The 23,001-nt window shown below is 33.1% G+C and overlaps 1 protein-coding gene across 2 annotated transcripts in view; it reads left to right on the forward strand.

The window, feature by feature from the left end:
• The first annotated feature begins 2,506 nt into the window (after positions 1 to 2,506).
• LOC140442754 (ethylmalonyl-CoA decarboxylase-like) overlaps positions 2,507 to 23,001 on the forward strand; it is a 34,058-nt gene continuing 13,563 nt past the window's right edge. The window contains exons 1-3 of one of the 2 annotated variants that reach the window (XM_072533729.1): positions 2,507 to 2,741; positions 6,391 to 6,541; positions 18,371 to 18,538. In XM_072533729.1, coding sequence (XP_072389830.1) covers positions 2,597 to 2,741; positions 6,391 to 6,541; positions 18,371 to 18,538 — 464 coding nt within the window. In that variant the 5' untranslated portion in view covers positions 2,507 to 2,596. Of the gene's footprint in view, positions 2,742 to 6,354; positions 6,542 to 18,370; positions 18,539 to 23,001 lie in introns of both variants that reach the window. The other variant, XM_072533728.1, reaches the window with a different exon arrangement.

A 23,001-nucleotide genomic window follows, 5' to 3' on the forward strand; every position in this document is an offset into this window, starting at 1 on the left:
AAATCATAGCATGTGATTCGTCTTTAAAAAGATAAGCACATACCATGATGAGAGTAAAATTCTCCTGTTGTTTATTCCATAGTAAATCATGAGGAAAAAAACAGGAAAGAAACCTCATAATACTATTCCAACATGGTAAGTATTTGGTCTTACATATATAGTTTACTCTCAATAAACACAAAATTCTGGTTTAATATGTATGTATTTAAATTTCCTCTTTTTTTCTCTATGGGTAACCAGATCCTACTGCATTCTGCAGAGGAATTTGCGACGCAATTGGTCGCATTTAGCATAATCAGAGCCGCTTCTTTGATTTTCCTCTTTTTACTATCTCTTTCTGTTAGGACTATACTTGCATCGATCTATTGAACCCTATGTTCATTTTCCCATACGTGTTTAAGATTTTAAAATTTTATTTTAAATGTTTATTTTAAAATTTTTAATATAATATTGATGTTCATTTATTCTAACATTTAATGGCCTTGATGTTTCACCTATATAAAACTGATCGCATTCACAAGGTATTTCCTAAACACATTTCTTTGTTTTTTCTTGTTCATTGTTAGGTTTAGTTTTAAATAAAATAGATCTTAATGTGTTTGTTGTTTTAAATGTTATTAAAATGTTGAATTTACTTCCTATCTTTTTAAGTTGTTCTGATAATACGTTTATGTATGGTATTGTTATTTTCCTCGTATTATTCCTTGTGTATGCTGTAGGATCTCGTTCTCAGTAGTTTTGTTCTATTCGGTCGATTATTGAACATTCCATATTTATAAATGCCAAAGGATAATCATTTTTTAATAAAACAGATATTAACAAATGTTTATCTCTATTGTATAAAGATTTAATGATTCCCTTTTTAATATTGATATTTTGATTTAATTTGTAATTTAGATAGCTGTTGGTGTGTGTTAGTTTTCTATACACCTGAGTCTCATATCCAATATTGTTCTTAGAGATTAAAACATCTAGCAAAGGTAGTCTGTTATTATATTCCTTTTCCATGGTAAATGTTATTGTCTCGCTTTATCGTTTATATCATTCAGGAATGTGTCCAACAACTCTGATCCATGAGACTATATTGAGAATACATCATCTACATATATCCCCCATACTGTGGGTTTTAAATTTTGTTTAGAAATAATATTTGTTTCAAAATCTATTGTATATCATAAATATATTCGCTAATAATGGAGATAAGCTAGAACCCATTTCTATACCAAAATTTTGTTTATATAATTCATTATTTAGTTGAAAATAGGTATTATCAACACATAATGTCAATACCTGTATTGCAGCTGATATATTTAGTCTTGTTCTAGTTGCCAATGTATTATCACTCTCTAATTTTGTCTTGATTATATTCAGAGTCTTATCTAATAGCACATTTGTAAATAAACTATTTATGTCGAAACTTACCAAAATATTAATAAAATTAAAATCAATATTCGATAATTTATTTAAAAAAGGTTTATTTTTTATAAATGTGTCATTTTTATTTTCAAATGGTTGTATAAAATTTAATAAAAATTTTGACAATTCACTACAAGGAGAATTCGTGGTAATACAAATACGTCTAAGTGGTATAATATTCGTTTTATGAACAATCGGTACTCCAAAAAAATGAGGGGTATTACTCTAATGAGGTGTAATCTGCTTTAATAATTTGTTAAATAATCTTTAAATTGGAATAAATTTCATGTAATCGAATGAACTATCTTACAATAAAGTTGTCCCAGGAACGCAACTCAGCAATATTGGCAATATCATTTTAAAGTCGTCTACTTTAAAATATATGATATAGGTATGTCTAAATTGTCAATATAAATAAGAAAGATTATAAAAAATATAATAAATAGATAAAATTAAATTATTAGAAGAATTTTTCACCAAACAACAAAAAACAAAGCTTGTTTAATTTATTAATGTTTGCATTTTGGAAACGATTACCGAAGTGGAAATTGAAACTTCAATAAACTTATTTTAAACTTTAATTGTGACTTATTCCCATTAAAATAGTAATTAAAACTTATAGAATAAAACCTATAGATATATACTATACTTTAAGATGCCACAAGAAAATAGCTTCAGAACAATAATAACAACACTAAGGAAAAACAATGACATAAGAAACACCGAACTATTATTATTGGGATTTTCAAAACATTTAATGATTGAATAATTTGTTTTAAGATACTAATTGAAACAAAAAATCAAAAAAAATATTTCCTATTTCGAATTGTTGATTTAAACTTGAACTTTTACGAATAATTGAACCATTTAATACATAATTACGTATTTTTAATATTAATTAGTGGAGGTATTACCAAGAGCGATAAAGAGAAAACAAAATGAATTATTAAAATTTCTGGATTTTACAAATTTGCTCGAAATTAGTCTGAGGAGATTACCGTTTTGTTATATAACTTTGGTATATAGAAATTCACCAACCGTTATATTTGACCTTAAACTTTGAGTTTAGTTTGTTTATAAATTCATTCAAAGCAATATTCAAACTCGGCGTACACAGCGTTATTATTTAGTTTATTGTAAGACTGGGAATAAGTGACAGTATTAAGCAAACTTCATCAAAATGACTACGTCACCTGAGTTGTGTTATATGGGGAAGTTTTTAGAAAAATACGATGGCGGCAAAATATATTTAAAGAAAGATTATTGGAATGAAGGAATTGCTTTAATTTGTATTGAACATTTGGAAAAAAGAAATGCTATTAGCGGTAGGTAGAAATTTCTAATTTTTATTTAGATATTTATTTAAAAAAAGGTAACTATAATAACGATCACGTTAGAAATTAGGTTAGGTATACAAGTTTGAAAAGTAAGGAGGGTTGCGGTAAAGGCACTGTCTGATTTCACTCATTGTGTATTATTTTTTTAAGAAAAACAATTTAAACATAAAATTTCTTCTATGTTTCGCATTTGCTTCTTAAGTTATTGTCTTTTTTAGTTAGTTATTATCATGACTATTTATATCGTGTTTGCTGCTGCTCTATAAAGTTGGATGAATGAGCAGTTAAACTAGCCTCTGAGATTGCACGGCCATGAAACTCATCTTCCTAAAATGCTACTTTTCCTAAAACATTTCTGTTTGTGATGACTTATAGAAACCGATATTTTGCTCCCCTAATTAGGTGGCCAAAGTATTGTAATTTTCATATATTTATTATTTTATTTTTCACTTATATTTTTTTCATAAAGTCATCTCATATATTTGTAAACATATGGACTTCTTGTTAGGAAGTCCAGGGAGAAATGACCAATGAACGGTTGGATTTCATAAAGAGTTGTTTTGCTCTTTTGTCATAAGTTTTGCCAAGTATTCTCTGCGGACTTTTTCAAAACGAGTTTGAGCTCGTTAGCTAGTTGAATTGGGGTGACTCCAGTACTGTAGTTGGTAGCTTCTTAGGCAAAATGATTTGCTGTTTCATTACTAGTAATTCTTACTCAACAGTATGAGAAGGCAGCCATATGAGAGAGGAAATCTGAACAAATGGCAATATGTCTGTTTTGATGTGAAATTTAAAATCCAACAGAATACTGTATAGTTCACCTGTGTGAACTCTGCATGTAAAGAGTCATTGAGATGATCTTACAAGTTTATGTTTAGTGGTTACTTCACTAACACCAGTGTAGTTTTAGAATCATCGGTACTTAGAATTAAATCATATGATTTTTTTGTATAATTTCTAAAAATGCTTTCTTCATAACAATGTTAGAGGATTTATGTTTGTTAAAAATGGTAAGCGAGGTGACTATTGAAGGAAAATTTTTAGTCCAGGGAGAAAGTAAAAATACAGGAAATGAACTAGTCAAAAAGAGGTCAATATTTTTAAGATGTGGAGAAATTACTTGAGGTATAGGTTTTATGGCAGGGTGATACCTCGTCGCCAAAACTATTTATAATAGTTATTGAGTACGCATTTAAACGGCTAGAGTGGGAATCAAAGGGTATTAGCATCGATGGAAAGATATTCAATCATCTCAGATATGCCGATGATATTGTTCTCATAACAGACAACTTAAGAGAAGCCAGAGTTATGCTACAACAACTACAGCAAGTAACCCAGAAAGTGAATTTAAAAATAAACTATGGAAAAACAAAAATGATGACCAATCTCGTCCCCAATGAGCTAATAGAAATCGAAAAGTCGCCCATAGAACTTGTGGAAAAATATGTGTATTTGGGTCACGAAATAAGGTTAACGCGAGATAACCAAACATGCGAGCTACTCAGAAGAATAAGTCTGGGTTGGGCCTCATTCGGAAAAATGAGAGACGTATTTAAAACAAATATACCGATCCATTTAAAAAGAAAAGCTTTTAACCAGTGCGTTCTACCAGTCCTCACATACGGAGCAGAAACCTTAACTCTCACAAAAACATAAGCCGAAAAATTGATAAGGACACAACGAAAGATGGAGAGATCAATGCTTGGAATAAGCTTAAGAAATAGAATAAGAAACGAGGAAGTTCGTAGACGAACCGGAGTGGAAGACATTATCGAACATATTACAAGGCAAAAATGGAGATGGGCAGGACATGTTGCAAAAATTAAAGACGACAGTTGGACAAAAAAATTGCTTGAGTGGAGACCATGGGCTGACAAGCGAAGCCGAGGAAGACCCCCAACGCGATGGACCGACGACCTCAAAAGAATCGTGACCAATTGGATAGCAGAGGCGCAGAACAGAAGTAGATGAAAAAGTCTCGAGGAGGCCTATGTTCAACAATGGACAACTCAGGGCTGATTGATGATGATGATAGGTTTTATGATAAGGTGTAGGATAATGTTATTGTAATAAGACGGCATTGTGGTAATTAGGGAATGAACGAAATTAAAAGGATTTGTCGATGGTGATGCAGCATACGAAAGTAGAAGAGATTGTCGTCTTAGGGTGAGAGGAGGTTCATTGGATTTACGGTAAATGCTCTCGATAGGACTAGAGCAAAAAGCACCTAGACATAGAAGGGGCGCGCTATTGTGAACAGAGTTTATTGAATCGATGTCAGATTTAGAGGCAGAGAAATAGACAAAGCTACCGTAGTCGAGATTAGATCTGATGAGGGCTCTGTAGACTCTTAATACAGTAGTTTCATCGACACCCATTGAAGATGACGGACGGTTTTAAGAACGTTTAAAACAATTAGTTTTAAGTTTAGAGATTTGATTCTTCAAATTTAATCTGGAGTCAAATATCAAACCGAGAATTTTACATTGATTAACAATAGAAAGTGGAATATTATTGAATAAAATTTGGGGTACGGGAGTTTAGGTCATTCTGGAAAATTTTATTAATGTGGTTTTGCCATGAGAGAGTGATAATCCTAGTTCGCTAGATCTATCTTGAAGTAGATTTACTGCACTTTGTATAAGTTTACATGTGGTGGGGACATATTTTTTTCCGCTATTTACCATGGCAGTTAATGATTAGGTTATCAGCGTATTGAACATATTTAATGGGAGCAGGAAAGGACCTGCAAATTTCATTGATTGAAAGATTAAATAGAGTTGTACTTAATACAGATCCTTGAGAGACACCTTGAATTTGAGGAAGAGATTGAATAAGTTTACCATTGGTAAGGATTTCCAGTTAGAAAGTTTTTTACAAATGAGAGAATATTACCATATAAATTATAGTAGGAGAACGGCTATGAATAACTATTCTGATGAGACTTATTAAGTCGAAATACGTATCAATAGATACATAGACGCTTTGAACGTGAAATGGAATCTTTTCTGTCTTTTTCATATTATAGTAGGAGAGTTTGTCAATTATTGCTTTTCTGGAGATTGAATCAAATGCCCCTTTAATGTTAAATATAGTAGCTACGACATCTTGTTGATTGTTGATTGCTTTAGAAATGTGTGTTTGAAAAAGAACAAGGTTATCAAGGCTGGATAGATGACGTCGGAAGCCGGATTAAACGTCGGGAATATTATTATCCTTTTCCACGTCCCTTAAGTCCTTGTCTTTCAACGTCCAACTCATCAATCGATCGTTTTTATACACTTTTGACTACCAGTTCAAAGTAGTAGATGATATGTACTGTACTCGAAATTAAAATTTCGATCTTTAGCTGTGTTCGAACCATGAACCTCGTAGTCTAAATATGTTAAAGTGTTCCTGCCAGTCAATCGAACCATCAAGCAGACTCATTAAGATTACATAGATTTTTTACATTGCATTTCATCTATTAGCTGAAATGCTTTAAGAGTTCCTGTTAACTAATACAAATGATCTATAACACATCAAGTAATTGACTGGTTTTAAATGATATATATTTAATATTTGACCAATGGTTTTTTCTGATTTTTTAACTCATTTTTAGGTAAAATGTATGTAGATTTCTTCAAATGTGTTCTAGAATTAGAAAATTGGAAAAATGGAAAAGCTTTAATACTATATGGCGAAGGACCAAATTTTTGTGCTGGAGGAGATTTAGATTTTGCAAAAAAAGAAAGTAATAGTACTGCAGGTTACTACATGAGTTATTACATGCACAATATACTTAAAAAGTAAGTAAGTAATAATTAGGTTTATGGCTAAAAGAAAAAGTTTATATTTGTCGTCATTAGTAGAATGTAATAGTAATTCATATTTAAATTTTATTGTTAATTGCTTAGTTTGCTATAATATGTTCAAAAAGATAAATAAATATAAGAAAAGAAGAGACAGCAGCCAAATTATAAAAAGTATATAAATTTATAGTTAGTATATAAGTATATATATATATATATATATATATATATATATATATATATATATATATATATATATATATATATATATATATATATATATAAATTATATAAATATATATATATATATATATATATATATATGTATATATATATATATATATATATATATATAAACATTCGTTTATCATTAATAATATATATACATGCCCAGATATTTGTTATTCGTATATTATTTTATTTCTTGTTGATATTCTTTAACTACCATACTTTATTGTGCTCCGCCGATACACATGTTTTCTATCGATGTTTACCTCCAAGCCCCACTTTTCGTATTCTTGTCATGCCTATTTTTACATCATCCTAATAGCTATGCAATCCCGTGCAAGTATTATCTAGCCATCATAATCATCAACCTATATGCAACTTCTGCTAGACACAGGTCTCCCTCAGCTATTTCCATCTGTCTCTGTCTTGTGCGGCTTGCATCCAGTTATTGCTAACACGCTTCATGTCGTCAGTCCATCTAGTCAGTTGCATCCTCTGCTCCGTATTGCTTCTTGCCTTGGTCTTCACTCTAAAATACATTTTGTCCATCTGTTTTCTGATAATCTGGTGACGTCTTCTGCCCAATTTCATTTTAACGACTCGATTTTTTCGATAGCGTCTGTTGATTTTGTTCTACGAGGTATTTCTTCGTTTGGGATTCGGTCTTTCAGAGAGACACCCAACATCTGGTGCTCCATAGCCATCTGCGTCACGCGATTCTTATTAACTACCTTTTTTGTGAGTGTTAATGTTTCCTCTCCATAAGTGAGTACAGGTAACACACATTGGTCAAAGATTTTCCTTTTTAGGCATATGGGTAGATCCGACTTAAATACATAGTTTAATTTACCAAACGCTGTCCAGGCTAATCCTATGCGACGGGGGAGGTCATATGTCTGGTTATCTCTGCCCAACCGAATTTCATGTCTCCTAGGTACTTATACGATGTACTCTGCACAATATCCCTTCCATCAACAGCAATATTAGTCATTATTTGCGTCTTGTTCATATTATCTTTAGTCCGACCTCCAAGGAAGCGTGATATTATTTTTCAAACATTATTATTGCATCATCCATACGATCGGCTATAAGGACGATGCCATCTGCAAATCTCAAATGACTGAGCTTCTCTCCATTTATGTTGATATCATGCTCGTTTAGATGTGCCTTCTTACAAGCATGTTCTAAAAGCGTCGTGAATAGCTTTGGAGAGACTATGTCTCAATGCCGTACTCCTCGCTGTATACAGAATTTATTTGTTTCTTGTTCAGATAGTCTTACGCTAGCTGTGGCATTTTGGTAGATATATTTGATTATTTTAGTGTAGCGACGGTCTGATCGGTATTCTGTCAATGCTTTTAACATCTTCTGATGGCTTATGGTATCGAATTCTTTCTTGTAGTCGACAAATATCAATGCCAATGGTTTTTTGTATTCTGCAGACTTCTCTATCAGGTTCTTTATCACAAGTAAGTGGTCGTTAGTGCTGTATCCCAATCTAAATCCAGCTTGTTCTCTAGGCTGGTAGAAGTCTAATTTAGCCGTCCAGTCTTTTCTTGATAATTTTTGTGAAAAGTTTATATATGTGTAACAGCAAACTGATACGACAGTAGTTTTTTAAATCTGTTATGTTTCCTTGCTTGTATAATAAAGTAATGACTGCATTATTCCACCGAGAAGAAGTCTAGCCATATGTAAAGCATAATATTCACTGAAGGAAAATTATTGTCATCATAGTGGACTTTGTTACGTTTTCTGTCTTACTGTATGGCCGTGAAAGTTGGACAATGGACCCTGAAATAGAAAAAAGAATAGATGCCTTTGAGATGTATATATACAGACGAATGCTGAGAATTCCATGTGTACAAAGAGTTACTAAGAATAATTAAAGAGAGGAAAATGCAATACTTGGGTCATGTGTTGAGAGGCAGTTTCCAAAACTACAACTGCCATTTGGATCGCCAATCTTCGAAAGGAGACGGCGCCATGAGAAGAAAAAGTGGACTCTGAATGATAGACATAGCTGTACAGCGCATGTTTATCATTAATCTAGATATACTTGTCAGTCAACTTTGACTTTTCAAATTTTAGTAAACAAAATTACTATTAAAAAAATGGTTTTCACGAAAGAAAAAAAAAACGATATATGCCCGAAATGTATTTTAGAAATGGCCAAAGAATTAAAAGAGAATAAGTTTACTCAAACCGAGATGCTTTTGAAGATTTTCTTAAAGAATTTTTCAATGTTGCGGTTCATTATGACGTCTTTTACGGAACTATTCGTCACGCCACGGTAGATGTTTATAGAGGAACGGGAAGCGTAACTCATAAGCCAGGCAGACCTAAAGTGCGAACTGTAGTAAACATCGAAATAGTCAGAACAGTTATTGCAAATCAAGCACATACATCAATGCGGCATTTATATTAACAGGTAGATCTTTCATATGGAACTTGCTAGAGTATTCTTAAACAAGATTTTATGCTTTTCTAAGATACACATATACAAGTTGAGTTTGCTGGCTTCTCCTTAACATTTTATTCATTCTTTTATAAAATATATATATCTTTCTTTCTCCCCTTCCTTTTACCCTAACAGGGTGTCGGATAAATATATATATATATATATATATATATATATATATATATATATATATATATTATTTATTATTTAATTATAATATATATATTTATTATTTGGGGTTGAAGAATAATTAATATTATTAATAATAAATAATATAATATTGTGTATTATCTTGCTCTATAGATATCACCTTTATCTTTGCTTTCCTTCTTATGAATTGTGGTTATGTAGGCAGTCTGCCGTTTGACGGGAATTGTGATATCATTTAGGCACTTCTGAAAAAGATCTGCTAAATGGTTAAACTCTTAACCATTTTCTTTTTGAAACTCTTGTAGGTAATGTTCTGGTTCTAGTACTTAATGCTATGTCCTATTTTTAGTAATGAGAATAGATAAGTGGTCTGTTAAAAGTAGTAGACTATAATAATATAGAGCGAATATATATCAATAATATGACGGGAATCTCATCATAATCTTTTTAATTAGATCTATAAACAAGACAAAATACTAGATATATAGTAAAGTTTTTTACTCATTTAACTCCCCAAATGTGTTACCAGATGTATAGATTTCCTAAATGTTAATTTATTTCCAGGACTCTTATTGTGCTTTTTGATCCATCTTTTCTCTAGTATTGGTTACTCGTAATACGATACTGAAACTTGCATTGTAGTTTTTCCACTGTACCAGCTCATCTGTTTGGTAATAAAAGTCTATTTTTATTTCCCTATGGCTTTTCCTGGAAAACTTAATAAGAGTAAGAAAAACTGAGGGGCAATCATATGTGCAAAAAGGACGAGTAATCATCTGTGGCAAGCAATATGCTTACCAGGTTCTGTACCTTCTTGTTTGCAGGATATAATGGATATCTAATCTAAATCAGTACAATCTGGGTATCATTACTGATATTAAGTGCATCTTTGATTCAGCTAATATTGACTTTTGTGGTGGCCGAGAGGTATGAGGTCTCTTCATGAGGTTATTGCATTTGGATATCGGCTTCTTTATCTTCTGCTGTGGTGACGGATCTTTATCAGCATCCTTAAGCGATTGTTTACACGGCCAGCAAAGTATGCATGCCCAAACTTACACTGATAACGTCGTGTTACTGATGTAGAAGGACTATTCTAGAATAGCGGTGGGATAGTGCATGAGATAACTCTTGTTGTGGTTGCCTCTGTAAGAAGGAAGGCCATCGGCCATACCAGCGACCTAATTTTCTATGGAAAAGTTCTACATATCTGTAGACTATTGTAAAAGAAACGTCTGGACTCTAAGGTACATAATGTTGCTGAAGCTATCGTTGTGGATATAATGGGCTTAAGCCGAAAATGCTACATTAGATTTATCTGCTCACGATGGACAGATGTAAATTAAATTAATTAAAAATTAAAATGTAATTTTTTCACCTATATATCTTACTCTATAGTTGATAGGAATGAACTATGATAAAATATTCGTGATCTTAGTCTGCACTGTCATGATCAAAGATCAGAAGGGATAAAAGTTGATGGAGAAACATTTAAAAATATCAGATTGGCCAATGAATCTTTTATTTGATCTTCAAAAACTGTTAAACTCAAAAACTTGATAAACGACGGAAGCTAAAAGAAAATGTCTTAAAATTAAAACTAAGAAAACAAAGTGGATGGCAGTTGGCAAAATATATATAGCTCAACAGCAAATTTGGATCGGTGTAGAGAAAGTAGAACATGTTAAAGTTATTTTAAATACCTAGGTAGCTTGTTGAACAAATTTAGACTTTGATGAGGCAATAACATGGATTGAAATATCTTTTAGGGCATTTGTGACGTGGAAAACAATTTTGTGTAATAGAAATCTGTCAATAAATCTTCAAAAAATGGTTGTCAGTTGTTATGTTTAGATGATCCTATTTAATGGTTGCAAAACATGGAGTCTTCAAGTACAAAAACTGAATAAAGTAAAAAAAAGTTTAAAAACTAAAAACTAAAAAATAAATATAATAATAGTCACCGTTTGAGCAAAAACATGAGACATTAAGAAAAAGAAGTCTGTGTTCAGGAGAGAGTTGATAGGACTTACCTTCGTAGGACCATCTCTATTTGCTCTGACAGTAAGGTAGCTCTAATGGGTAGAGAGTATTGTATTAAAAGTGGTTTGCCAGTGCGTTAATCAACAACGTTAACCTGATATGGGTACCGAGAAATTAAGGTGCAAAGTGGAACAAACGGGACGATGTGCTTGCCAGATGGGGTTTGACCTCGCCTCTTCTGGTCCATAAACTTGTGACTAAAGTATCCTTTAGTACTCTAGGTAGTCTTAAGGAAACGGATAGTCTGTCATAGGGAAGATGCTTCTGGATAGTCAGTAGATTTATTGGTTACTGTAGACTTAAAAGTAACCTACGTCAAACCTACTTAGATTGGTACACAACCTAAAGGGCCGACTATCTGATGAGGAGGATGAAACCTTGGTTAGACATTCCATTCATTTAGTAAAGCTAGGTAAAAGAGATATATTTAAGGAGGCTTGTAGCTTCCTGCAACTGGACACTTTGGACAGTAAGATAATGTTAGACTCTTATGTCAGCCTCCGCTAATCGTAAGCGAATGATATGACACTAGGGGTAGTCGGTAGCGAAAAGAAGATTGTAATAACTTTTTTTTTTATGAATTGGACTGAAATATTTTTCTAGTATGCTGTACCAGATTATTTTTCCTATTTTCTGACATTTGTCACACTGTAGCTTTTTGCATACTTTAGAATAGTTCTGGTACGATAAAATACTTCTACTAGCTTCTATTTTAGCAAGACTATCAGAAATATAGTAATTGATTTATGCTCTTGCATCCATAACAAAGTTACTTAATTTTTTTTTTTATTTACTATGACTTCTACTATCGTAATAAGCAACAAATTTGCTAGAGTTTTAATTATAATTGTTTTCAGTAGTTTGGATGTTTTCTATTCATAGGTATAATAACACTATTTTGATTCTTTACACATTAAAATAGATTTATATCTGTGGATTAATATTCTAAATTTAAGCTAATTATGTTGTTTAAATTTAGTGTGTAAAACAATGAATCATCTCTGTTACATGTATTCCCACTTATAGCTAGACCTTCACTAAGAAGTAGGTTAACGTTTTGCATAAAAGTTATAAACTAGTCATTATTATCAAAACAAAATATGGAATTTTGACTTAGAAATTAATACCGTTACAGTGGCCATAATGGTACAAAATACAAGAAAATAGTGAACTGTTATAGGTATACGAAAACAAGTGTATGTTGCATCGGTTTTTTCTTTAAGCTAGATAATTTTTAGTAGGAATACATAATATCTGTATATACATATATACGGGGTTAGCCACTCAAACGGGTCCATCCTGGTATTTAGCAGCATTTGATTTTGTAAAAATGTTAAAACAGGTAGATTTTTATTCCAGAGGGGTTATCTTTTTTCGATACAAATATCTGCCATTTATCAATTCCCTTTATTCCAGTACCACAAACTCTTAATTTTTAATAATGAATAGACCGGTACATCATTAGACAGTTATTTTGATGCATTATACTGATATTACCCAGAAATCACAATGTAATTTTATTATAAGATAATATTATACAAATAATATGTAATATATTTTCCAAAATAATAATTTTGGAAAACTAGTAGAACGATTTTTGGGGTTCTTCGACCTTAGTTTGATTCGGAGTCCATAAACTGTCTTTAATCTTCTGTTGAATTGCCCTCAGATAAATCTAAACTCATCGGCCAGTGTTTTGATGGAGCAAGTGTAATATCAAGGCATCTTAATGGTCTTCATGTGAAAATTTTTCGTTCACTGCTTAGCACATGGCTTGAATTTGGTGCCTCAACAAAGCTGCAACTTCTGTTCTAAGTGCTTATTTTTTTTGCAACAATTAGTGGATTGCCTTTGTTAATTGAAAGTTTGTCTAAGCGACATTAGTTTTCTGAAGTAGAAGGAGAATTCTACTGTAACACGAATAGACGTCTAATTCCAAAATACTTAGGATGATACACGGTCAGTGACATTCTTTGAAACAAGTTTTTCAACAAATTTTGGAAGGTGTTTTATCTGATCCAGCGTCAGTAAGGCAAAGCGATGGTTTTTTCAGTAAATTGGAAAATTTTGAATTTGCTCCCTTGGTGGTAATTTTTAATGATACCTTTAGCCATACAAATATATTATTTGGTGTGTTACAGAAGAAATCTGTAGATACGAGTTTTTGTGCTAGCTAGATAAGAAATATGGACACACCGCTAAATGGCAAATGTAGTGAAAATGAATTCAGACAATTTCTTAACATAGCTATGTTAAGAGCAACTGTTCCTACTGAACGTCGTGTAGGGCACTAACGAATAAGGGCCACACAAGATGAAACTTTCGATAGTTACAAGTCGCCTTATTATAAAATTCTAGATACTCTAAATCAACAAATAACCATAGGTTTTCAGGATCTTAAAAATATTCATTGTATACAGTTAGTGGATATTAAATGATTCAGATAATATACCAAAGGATTCCCTTCAGATGCACTTAACAATTTGAAAATGTGCTAACCGGATTTGTTTTGCTTTTTCTTTTGAAGCCGTTTTGCAACGGCTGAATTGCAATGATCGAGGACATTCGAACTTCTCAAAAATTTTCATTGAACGAACTGATAAATACACACCCGTTTTATACCGACATCAACGAAGAATTTGCAATTCTAAAGGACAGGAGACTCGAGTTCATGTTTTAAAAGTAACCGATTGGTAAGTCAAGCTTGTCTTACTACTAAAATGTGTATGTTGTATGTTGCATGTTTCGACCTAATTAGATCTTGTAACTATTGTTTTCAAAATCACCGAATCACCGAATGTTTGTCGGTATAAGCAAACCCCCACTTACTGACCAACGGCTTCGGGCGGATGAGTTGGTAAGTGGAAGGGCACTCTTTTGTCATGAGATTGAGAAATCGATCTCAAAGGCGGATGAACCAAGATCAACGGCATAAGGATGCAGAAGGCAAGGAGAAACCACTGCATTAAAGATCCCTAAGGATTCTCAAGAACAACCACAAATGGACGTAAATCAAACAGTGGCCCCGAGTGCCCGGCGTCCCTTTAATGGGACAGGGGTGCGAAGAATCCCCGGGTGGAGAAACAAATTAAGTGTAAGAGATTTAAAACGCATAGCAACGTGAAATATAAGAACACTTTATGAAGCAGAAAAATTAACAACAGTCATGCTAGAAATGGAGAGATTAGACATACAAGTATGGGGCCTTTCAGAAGTCCGATGGCCAAAGTCTGGAAACTACACCAAGGATAATAATACTATTTTCTACTTAGGCAAAAGCACTGGAGAACACAGCCATGGTGTTGGTATTATTATCAACAATCACTTAAAAGAGTTTGTGACAAATTTCATTCCCTTTAACGAACGTATGATGCTACTTCAGCTGAAAGCCAAACCTCTAAACATAAATCTAATCCAAGTGTATGCTCCAACATCTGATAGCAACGACGCTGAGGTCGAAAAATTCTACGCGGACTTAGAACTGTTAAAAAAAAACATAAAGAAGCAGGAGGTAAAAATAATTTTGGGCGACTTTAATGCTAAAGTCGGTCGAGGAAAAACTGGAAATATAGTAGGAAATTTTGGATTAGGTAAAAGAAACGAAAGAGGAGACAGACTAGTCCAGTACTGCCAGGAGAAAGAATTAGTCATAACAAATACATACTACGACCTACCCTTACAAGATTATATACGTGGACTTCTCCAAAAGATAACACCAACAATATAATCAGAAACCAAATAGATTTTATAACGATTAACAAAAGGTTTCGTAATGGAGTACAAAGTGCAAAAACCTATCCAAGCGCAGATGCAGATACGGATCATAATCTATTACTAGCAAACGTCAACATTAAACTCAGGAAACCGGAGAAAAAAGTTAAAGCCACCAAAATTAACATCAATAACCTAAAAGACGACAACTGCCAACAGCAACTAAACTCAGAGATAAATAAATTAACTGAAGGAAGCGTTGAATGGGCAGATATGAAAAAAGCCATACTAAAAGCGGGAAAGGAGGTCCTAGGCGAAAAAGAGAAAACCACTAAAAAAGATTGGATGACACCGGAAATAGTTAAGCTAATAACTGAAAAAAGAAAATACAAAAATAAAGATGAAAATAAATATAAAACCATCAAGAATAAAATCAAATATGAAATCAGAAAGGCTAAGGAGGAATGGATAAACAAAGAATGCCAGGAATTGGAAGAACTCAGCAACAAACATGACACCTCAAACTTACATAAAAAAATGAAAGAACTTACAGGCAACACCAGACAAAAAAGAACACTCATAACAAGAGATAATAATGGAGAAATACTTACTGAAGAGAACAAAATAAAGGAAGTATGGGAACAATATATAATCCATCTGTTCCATGACGAGAGAGAAAATGAACAAGATATAGGTGAAGAAAAACAATACCTACAAATTTTACACTCAGAAATAAAGAATGCCCTACAGAACGCAAAACAAGGAAAAGCACCGGGTCCTGATCAAATTCCAGTTGAACTGTTAAAAGCCTTAAATGACGGTAATATAAAGAGACTCACCCGAATTCTCAACCACATATATGTAGAGGGCAACATCCCAGAAGAATGGTTTAAATCGATGTTTTTACCTCTACCAAAACACAACAATCCCAAATCATGTAATGACTATAGATTGATAAGCCTAATGTGCCACCCTTTAAAGATTCTCTTGAAAATTGTTCAAAACCGAATTTATAAGAAATGTGAGGAGCAGATAGATGAAACTCAGTTTCACAGGAGGCATGGGTACAAGAGAGGCATTATTTGCGTTGACGGTACTCTTGCAGAAATGTCGGGAATATAACAAGAGTGCATATGTATACTTCATAGACTTTAGGGAGGCCTTTGACCGAGTGCAGCATATGAAGTTAATAGATGAATTAAAAAACATCAATTTAGACAAAAAAGACATTGAGTTTATTAAGGCTATATACTGGAACCAGAAAGCAGTAGTGAAGGTGAACGATATAGAAACAAATAATATACCGATTGCGAGGGGGGTTAGGCAAGGATGCGTCTTGTCTCCGACGCTTTTCAACGTGTACTCACAGGTCATATTCAGAAAAGCCTTATGGGAAAGAAAAGAGGGAATAAGAATTGGTGGAGAAATCATAAACACCATGAGATTTGCAGATGACACGGTAATTATGACTGAGAGTATAGAAGAACTACAAACTTTACTAGATGCAATAAATAGTGAATGCATTCAAATGGGACTTGACATTAACACAGATAAGACCAAATTTATGATAGTATCAAGGAGTCCAATAAATAATGAACAACTAACTCTTGGTGGACAGCAAATAGAGAGAGTGACAAAATATAAATATCTGGGAGCTTACATCAACACAGAATTAGATCCAGACCAAGAGATCCGGGCACGAATAGAAATGGCAAGGGCAGCGTTCTTAAAATTCAAACAATTGTTCTGTGACAAAAATCTGAATATTGCGCTGAGACTGAGGTTTGTTGAATGTTACGTCTGGTCGCAACTATTGTACGGGGTAGAAACATGGACACTAAAAGCGCAAATAATTAAAAAGATTGAAGCCTTTGAACTTTGGATATACCGGAGAATGTTGAGAATCCCATGGACTGCCAGGGTCACCAATGAGGAAGTGCTGAGAAGGATGGGCCGAGACAAAAAATTGTTGAGAACGATAAAAGTACGCAAGACTGCATACCTTGGACACACACTAAGAAATAATAAATATAGTCTTCTGCAGGTCATCATGCAGGGTAGAGTCGATGGCAAAAAGGGAATAGGTAGAAAGAGGAAGTCATGGCTGCGAAATATTCGAAACTGGACAAACATGACTGTAGACGAATTATTCCACGTTGCAAAAGACAGAGAAACTTTTAAAAATGTGGTCGCCAACCTCCGTTAATGGGGACGGCATAGAAAGAAGAAGAAGAACTATTGTTTTAAAAGGATCCTTTACTGACTTTTTTAGTATGTATATATGAGAGGTTGTAGTTGGGTAAGTTAGAAATGAAATGAAAAAACGGGAAAGTGGAGTACAAATAAGTTACGTTAGAGTAGCTTATGTAAGGTTAGAATAGGTTAGGCCAGGTAAGGTGAGATAGGATTTGCTTCACCTCTTTCGAGAAAAGCGAGCCGCCCCTGGTCTCGATATTGTTTACGGCAGGTATTTAGAGGTGAACTTTAAGCTATGGTTTGTTAGAACAGTGAGCGATCATTACTCACAGTCAGTCAAACGCCGCGCACCTACGTCAAAATCAAAGAAATGAAATATGTACCGAAATTATAATTGTATTCTTATATAGTTATTATTAGTGTAGTAATTAAGTGATGACTACTAAATTTTCTCCTGAGGAAGATGAAAGACTAGTGGATCTAGTAAGAGAGCATCTTTCAATATATTATGTGAAAAGTGAAAGTTTCAGACATAACATATCAACTCTTCTTCTTCATCCTCTTCTTGAAGTAACAAAATTATTGCGTTAAGTTTGGGAGAATTCTTTTTTCTAAACGTACCTTTAACAAACGTGAAACTAATTTCTAAACTTTTTTGAGCGCGACAGAATATATGTATGCGAACTAACTGCCGTGAGTCGAGTACAACAGATTCTGCTCTACGTGTACGCCGTGCGCTGCACACTGTTCTAACAAACCGTAGCTTTAGTCTGTCAATGTTTCACTATATATGACTATACACTTTAAAAAAGTCACTGTATTATTATCGACTTTATATTATATTCTTAACCTCAGAATATTTCATTATGCTTTAAACTTGTCAGTAATTGTACTAAAAAAAATTAATCCAATAATATATGGTATGCAATTTTTAGTATATATTGATATCGTCGATTTAAATTGATTACTAAAAATCCAAAACAAAATAAAATTTTTATTTTTTACTAATTTTAATACTATGTATTTTTTATTTTTAGAATAAGAAAACTACCCCTTATTAGTGTTAGTTTACTTCATGGGGCAACTCTAGGAGGTGGAGCTGAAATTAGTACATTTTGTGATTATATTTTAGTTTCTGATAATACCAAACTTGGATTTGTACAGGGACGTATGGGTATCACGACAGCATGGGGCGGTGGAACAAGGTAAGTGACGTTTTTATATATTTCAGTTTACTTAGTTTTGGTACAAAACTTACACTACTATTACATGCTAATTGTTTGGTATTTACAAAAATTAGACATAATACGTAGATCCGTTTTTTAAAAATACGTTAGGATGTGAAATTAAGTTGAGGATGCGAAGCGTTATTTAGTTGTTTTGCCGACCTGCCGCATTTGTTTTCTTAACTCGTTATATATGTATGAGTGGCGTTAGTACGTTCGACAGATTTCTGATATTTATTCACGGTGAGTTTTAATTATCGAATTTGTTGTGTTTGTAGAAAATATTTGCTCAAGTGTGATGTGTTGGATTTTTATTTTAGCATATTATATGAATCTTGACTCTATGTTAAAAATTTTTGCAATGTGCGAATATGGGCCATTTTTGGACCAAAAGTCTACATTTCGATCAATCACCAGTTGCGCCTTCTTTTTTCAGATCAGCCATGCCCCGAAATAAGCCTAAGTATTAAAAAAAAACATAAAAAAATGGAAGGCTGAAGACATGCACAAAGCCATGGAGATTATCAGCAAGAAAGTAATCGGTTTGAAAAATGCTAGTAAAAGTTTGAACTTTTTAAGATCGTCTTTACAAAGATTGTTAAAAATTCAAAAGACTTGATTCAGTAACTTTTAGCAATGAAAGCTGCATATTATGATCTAACACTAAAAGACATTTGCAAAATAGCAAATATATTAGCTACGAAAACTGGATTACCTTATCAATTTAAAAATAACATTGCAGGAAGAAGCTAGCTGGGCGCTTTGTTAAGACGGAATAATACTTCTTTACTAATCACTTCGAAGACCCACTGGAACTTTCATTTCTGGAGCTCTAGGCGTCAACAAAAAATACACATATTTTGATAACTTGGAAACCGAATACAAGAAACATAGTTTTTTTTCGAATAGAATTTCCAATGTGTGGTTTCCTTGTCACCTTAGTTGTAGCAATGAGTGCTGCTGGTAAATTCATTCCCCTATGTGAATTTTTCCCCGAAAAAATCGAAATGACTAGTTACTGTGTGATGCCCTACCTGGGTCAATATATGCAGTTAACCCAAGTCGTTTAGATAAATAAACTTTGCTTACAGAATAGATGAAACATTTTATAAATTTTGTGTAACCAACACAAGAGTCTACTGTTCTTCTAATACCTGATAGCCATTATAGCCACACGCGTAATTTGGAAGTGATTAATTTGGCTAGAGAAAACTTTGTTTCTATAATTTTCCCAACTCCTCATGCCACATATAAGCTTTAACCTCTTGATAAAATCTAGATATGCAGCTTCAAGGCGTACGATAGCAAGAATATAAGAAATTGGATTCGGGTCATAAATGGATCAGAGTAACGGAAATCTACCCCTTTGATGCTAAAATTTTTTCGAACAGACTTTATAGCCAAAAAATATGTAATATGACATCGCTGTAAGTCGTTGTACCCCAAATTGAAACGTACGCCCCGATACGAAAACGAACAGATATTTCCCAAAACAAGCAGCTTCTGCTTCTCTACAAGAGAAGTTGATGGAACCACAACCTACCCGTTCCAAATTCATTGACCAAAAGTTCATAGAACCATCAGCGTCATAATACAGGGAGCCTTCTCCCTAAAGATTTGTGTCATATTTTGCAATATCACCTATACCAATCTTAAAAAACATCCTCTCGTGGACGAAAAGATTCAAAATCACAAATAATTACTCCGCATTCACTACAAAACTGACTTACAGGATTCTCGCGATAAACGTTAAAAGAAAAGCATTTGAAAAAAAAAAATTCAGGAAATGAGGGTTCAATATTTCCGAAAAACCAAAGAAAAATCGAGAAGAAATCAATAACATCTGAAACCAGCAGTAAAGGCAGTTTCTCAGCATCTGAACAATTATTCTCAGCTGACGATGATGTTTACCTTGATAAAGTTGGACAAGAAACGCTTAACGACCAAGATACAGAGTGTATATTTTTTTTTGGTTAAATAAAACACGTGTGTGTAATTTTTCTTAATCGTTTATTTTTCCCTCCAGAACGAGTTTGGCAGTGGTTTTCGAGTCAGTAAAAATGGACAGCAGCTAGTCCTTAACTTTAAACCAATAAACAACAGAATATGTTATCTACGTCTTAAAGAAAAATTCTTCAATTGTAGCTGACTTAGTGTATAGGCATCAATGGAAGAAAAGGAAAACAATGAAAAAGATTAATTCTACGACACTTTGGATAAATGATAGATCGATATCCACGTCATGACGTGAAAATAATTGGTGGAGACCATGCCAATGGAAAAATTGGCAAAGAGTAATTATAGGACGCGAGAGCTAGGAGCAGCCAACTATAGGACGCTAGAGCTTACATGAAGAGTCAAACGATAATATGTTGAGATGAATAAACTTTGCATGCACCACAAACATGATAGTAGTAGGAACAAAATTTTCCCATAAAACGATATACAAAGGAATATAGAGATCCCCTGACAACGAACCCGTAATACCTTTTTAACGAGTTCAACAAAGTTATCATAGCTTTCTGTGATTGGATAATTTTGACTACTGCGTTATCTAAATCTGTGGTGAAATTTTTCACTTTGATTTTTTAACATTAAAATCTTCTTTTAAAGGTAACTCTTTTTGGATTCTTGGATGTTGTGTCTTGGGAATTGGGGTTGCAACGGCTTTATTTGTCAATTACGATAGTTTTGCGCTGAAATATATTATTTGAATTGTAACCTTTTTTTCATTACCCCCTATTAACAAAATGGCAACTTTGGATCGCGGATTAGCTGCAGGTATTTTTGTTTGGCCAACTTCTCTATTATAATCCGACTCTTTATAACACCATCTAGAACTATGGCAGTTAAAAGCCACATATAGATTAAAATTGGTTGGTTCTTGTTCTACCAATTAACTCCATTTTAAATTAGTACAGGCGATTCGAAGTCTGCTATTGACCCAGCGTAATAAATAAGCTTTGTTTGGTCTGAGTGTGTTAATGCACAGATGTTTGGATGTAAACCAAGACCTCTACGTAGGTTCGATAAAGTCAGACACCAAAAGTTACAGTTGTTCAGAGCTGCAGCCAACAAAGTAAAGATTGCTGTGATGGTAGCCAACCTCCGATAGGAGAAGGTACTGCAAGAAGAAAAATAAATAAGTCCATAAGCAGCCCCCCAATGGGAGAGGCCATTTCTCCAGAGAATCCATTAGGTGACTAAAACTTTTCATAGGTTAGTGATTGGTAATAGTGAAACGGATAGTAATGAATCTAGTTTAATTGAAAAATTTTTAACGTTAAATCAGATAAGTACAATTTCACTTATATTTATGTGTACATACATAGAAAAAACAAGCAATGAAAATATAGTTCGTTTGAACACAGTTATGGTCGGACACATTGTCAGGCAGTGTTATAAATGTTTAAAATTTTGACATATTTAGTGCATCCATCGCAATAGTAAGAACCATGTATCCCTTTCCAAGAAATGTCCTAAATATGAACTACAAAAGAAAATAAAAACAAAATGATTGAGCAAAAAACTTAATTTGTCGAGACAAAAACTTACTGTGAATCACCCTTCTCGATAATAATTCACTCAGAATAGATATTCCGCATTAGCAAATATCTGAAATAGTTTTACTTTCCTTCAAATATTCGCAAAAAAGATTAATCACTTCTATTATTTCGCTACATAATATATAATATCTACCATCTATATAAAAGGCTATGATAACATGTCACACCGTTTGTTCAGTAAACTAACGACAACATCTAGGAAAGAAATATGAAATACTATACTTCAATCATATTTTGTTCTTGAAACGATACATTTAATCAATAATACTGTATTAATTACATATTAATATAATTAATAATTAATTTTACTAATATTTTTAAGGTAGAATTTAATACACAATAATTATATTAGTTTAGATATAAAATCCTAACGCCACCTGAACAAAGAAATCTGAATTAATTAATTTTTCGGACACTTGCTAAAAATATAGGTTACTGTAGTTATTGTAAGGTAAGATCAATGAGGTATAATGTATATTATATGTCACTGGGTAAGAGAAACATACACTTACTACAAAAATAAAATGACGTTTAAAAAACGTCAACGCTTTACCAAAATAAAACAAAATGAACACTCAATAAGATTAAATAAAATAAAAATAGGGTAAATAGAATTGAATACAAATTAAATCAAGTTAAACTGAATTATGTAGAATTAAATGATTTTTTGAGCGTTATGTGGTGGGGATAGATTAGTTCGTCGGTTCGTGACGTATGATACATCATCGGAAAAATGAAGCAGTAGCAATAATGTTGAGACAGAAAAACACACATTGCGGCATTGCTAAGAGGGCATTACATTATATCTCCCGTGTGTTTGATCCGATTGGAGCGTGCGATAAAAGAGAAGGATATCACGAACATATTAAGATAGAA

The sequence above is a fragment of the Diabrotica undecimpunctata genome, chromosome 6 (genome assembly GCF_040954645.1).
Source record: "Diabrotica undecimpunctata isolate CICGRU chromosome 6, icDiaUnde3, whole genome shotgun sequence".
Lineage (NCBI taxonomy): Eukaryota > Metazoa > Arthropoda > Insecta > Coleoptera > Chrysomelidae > Diabrotica > Diabrotica undecimpunctata.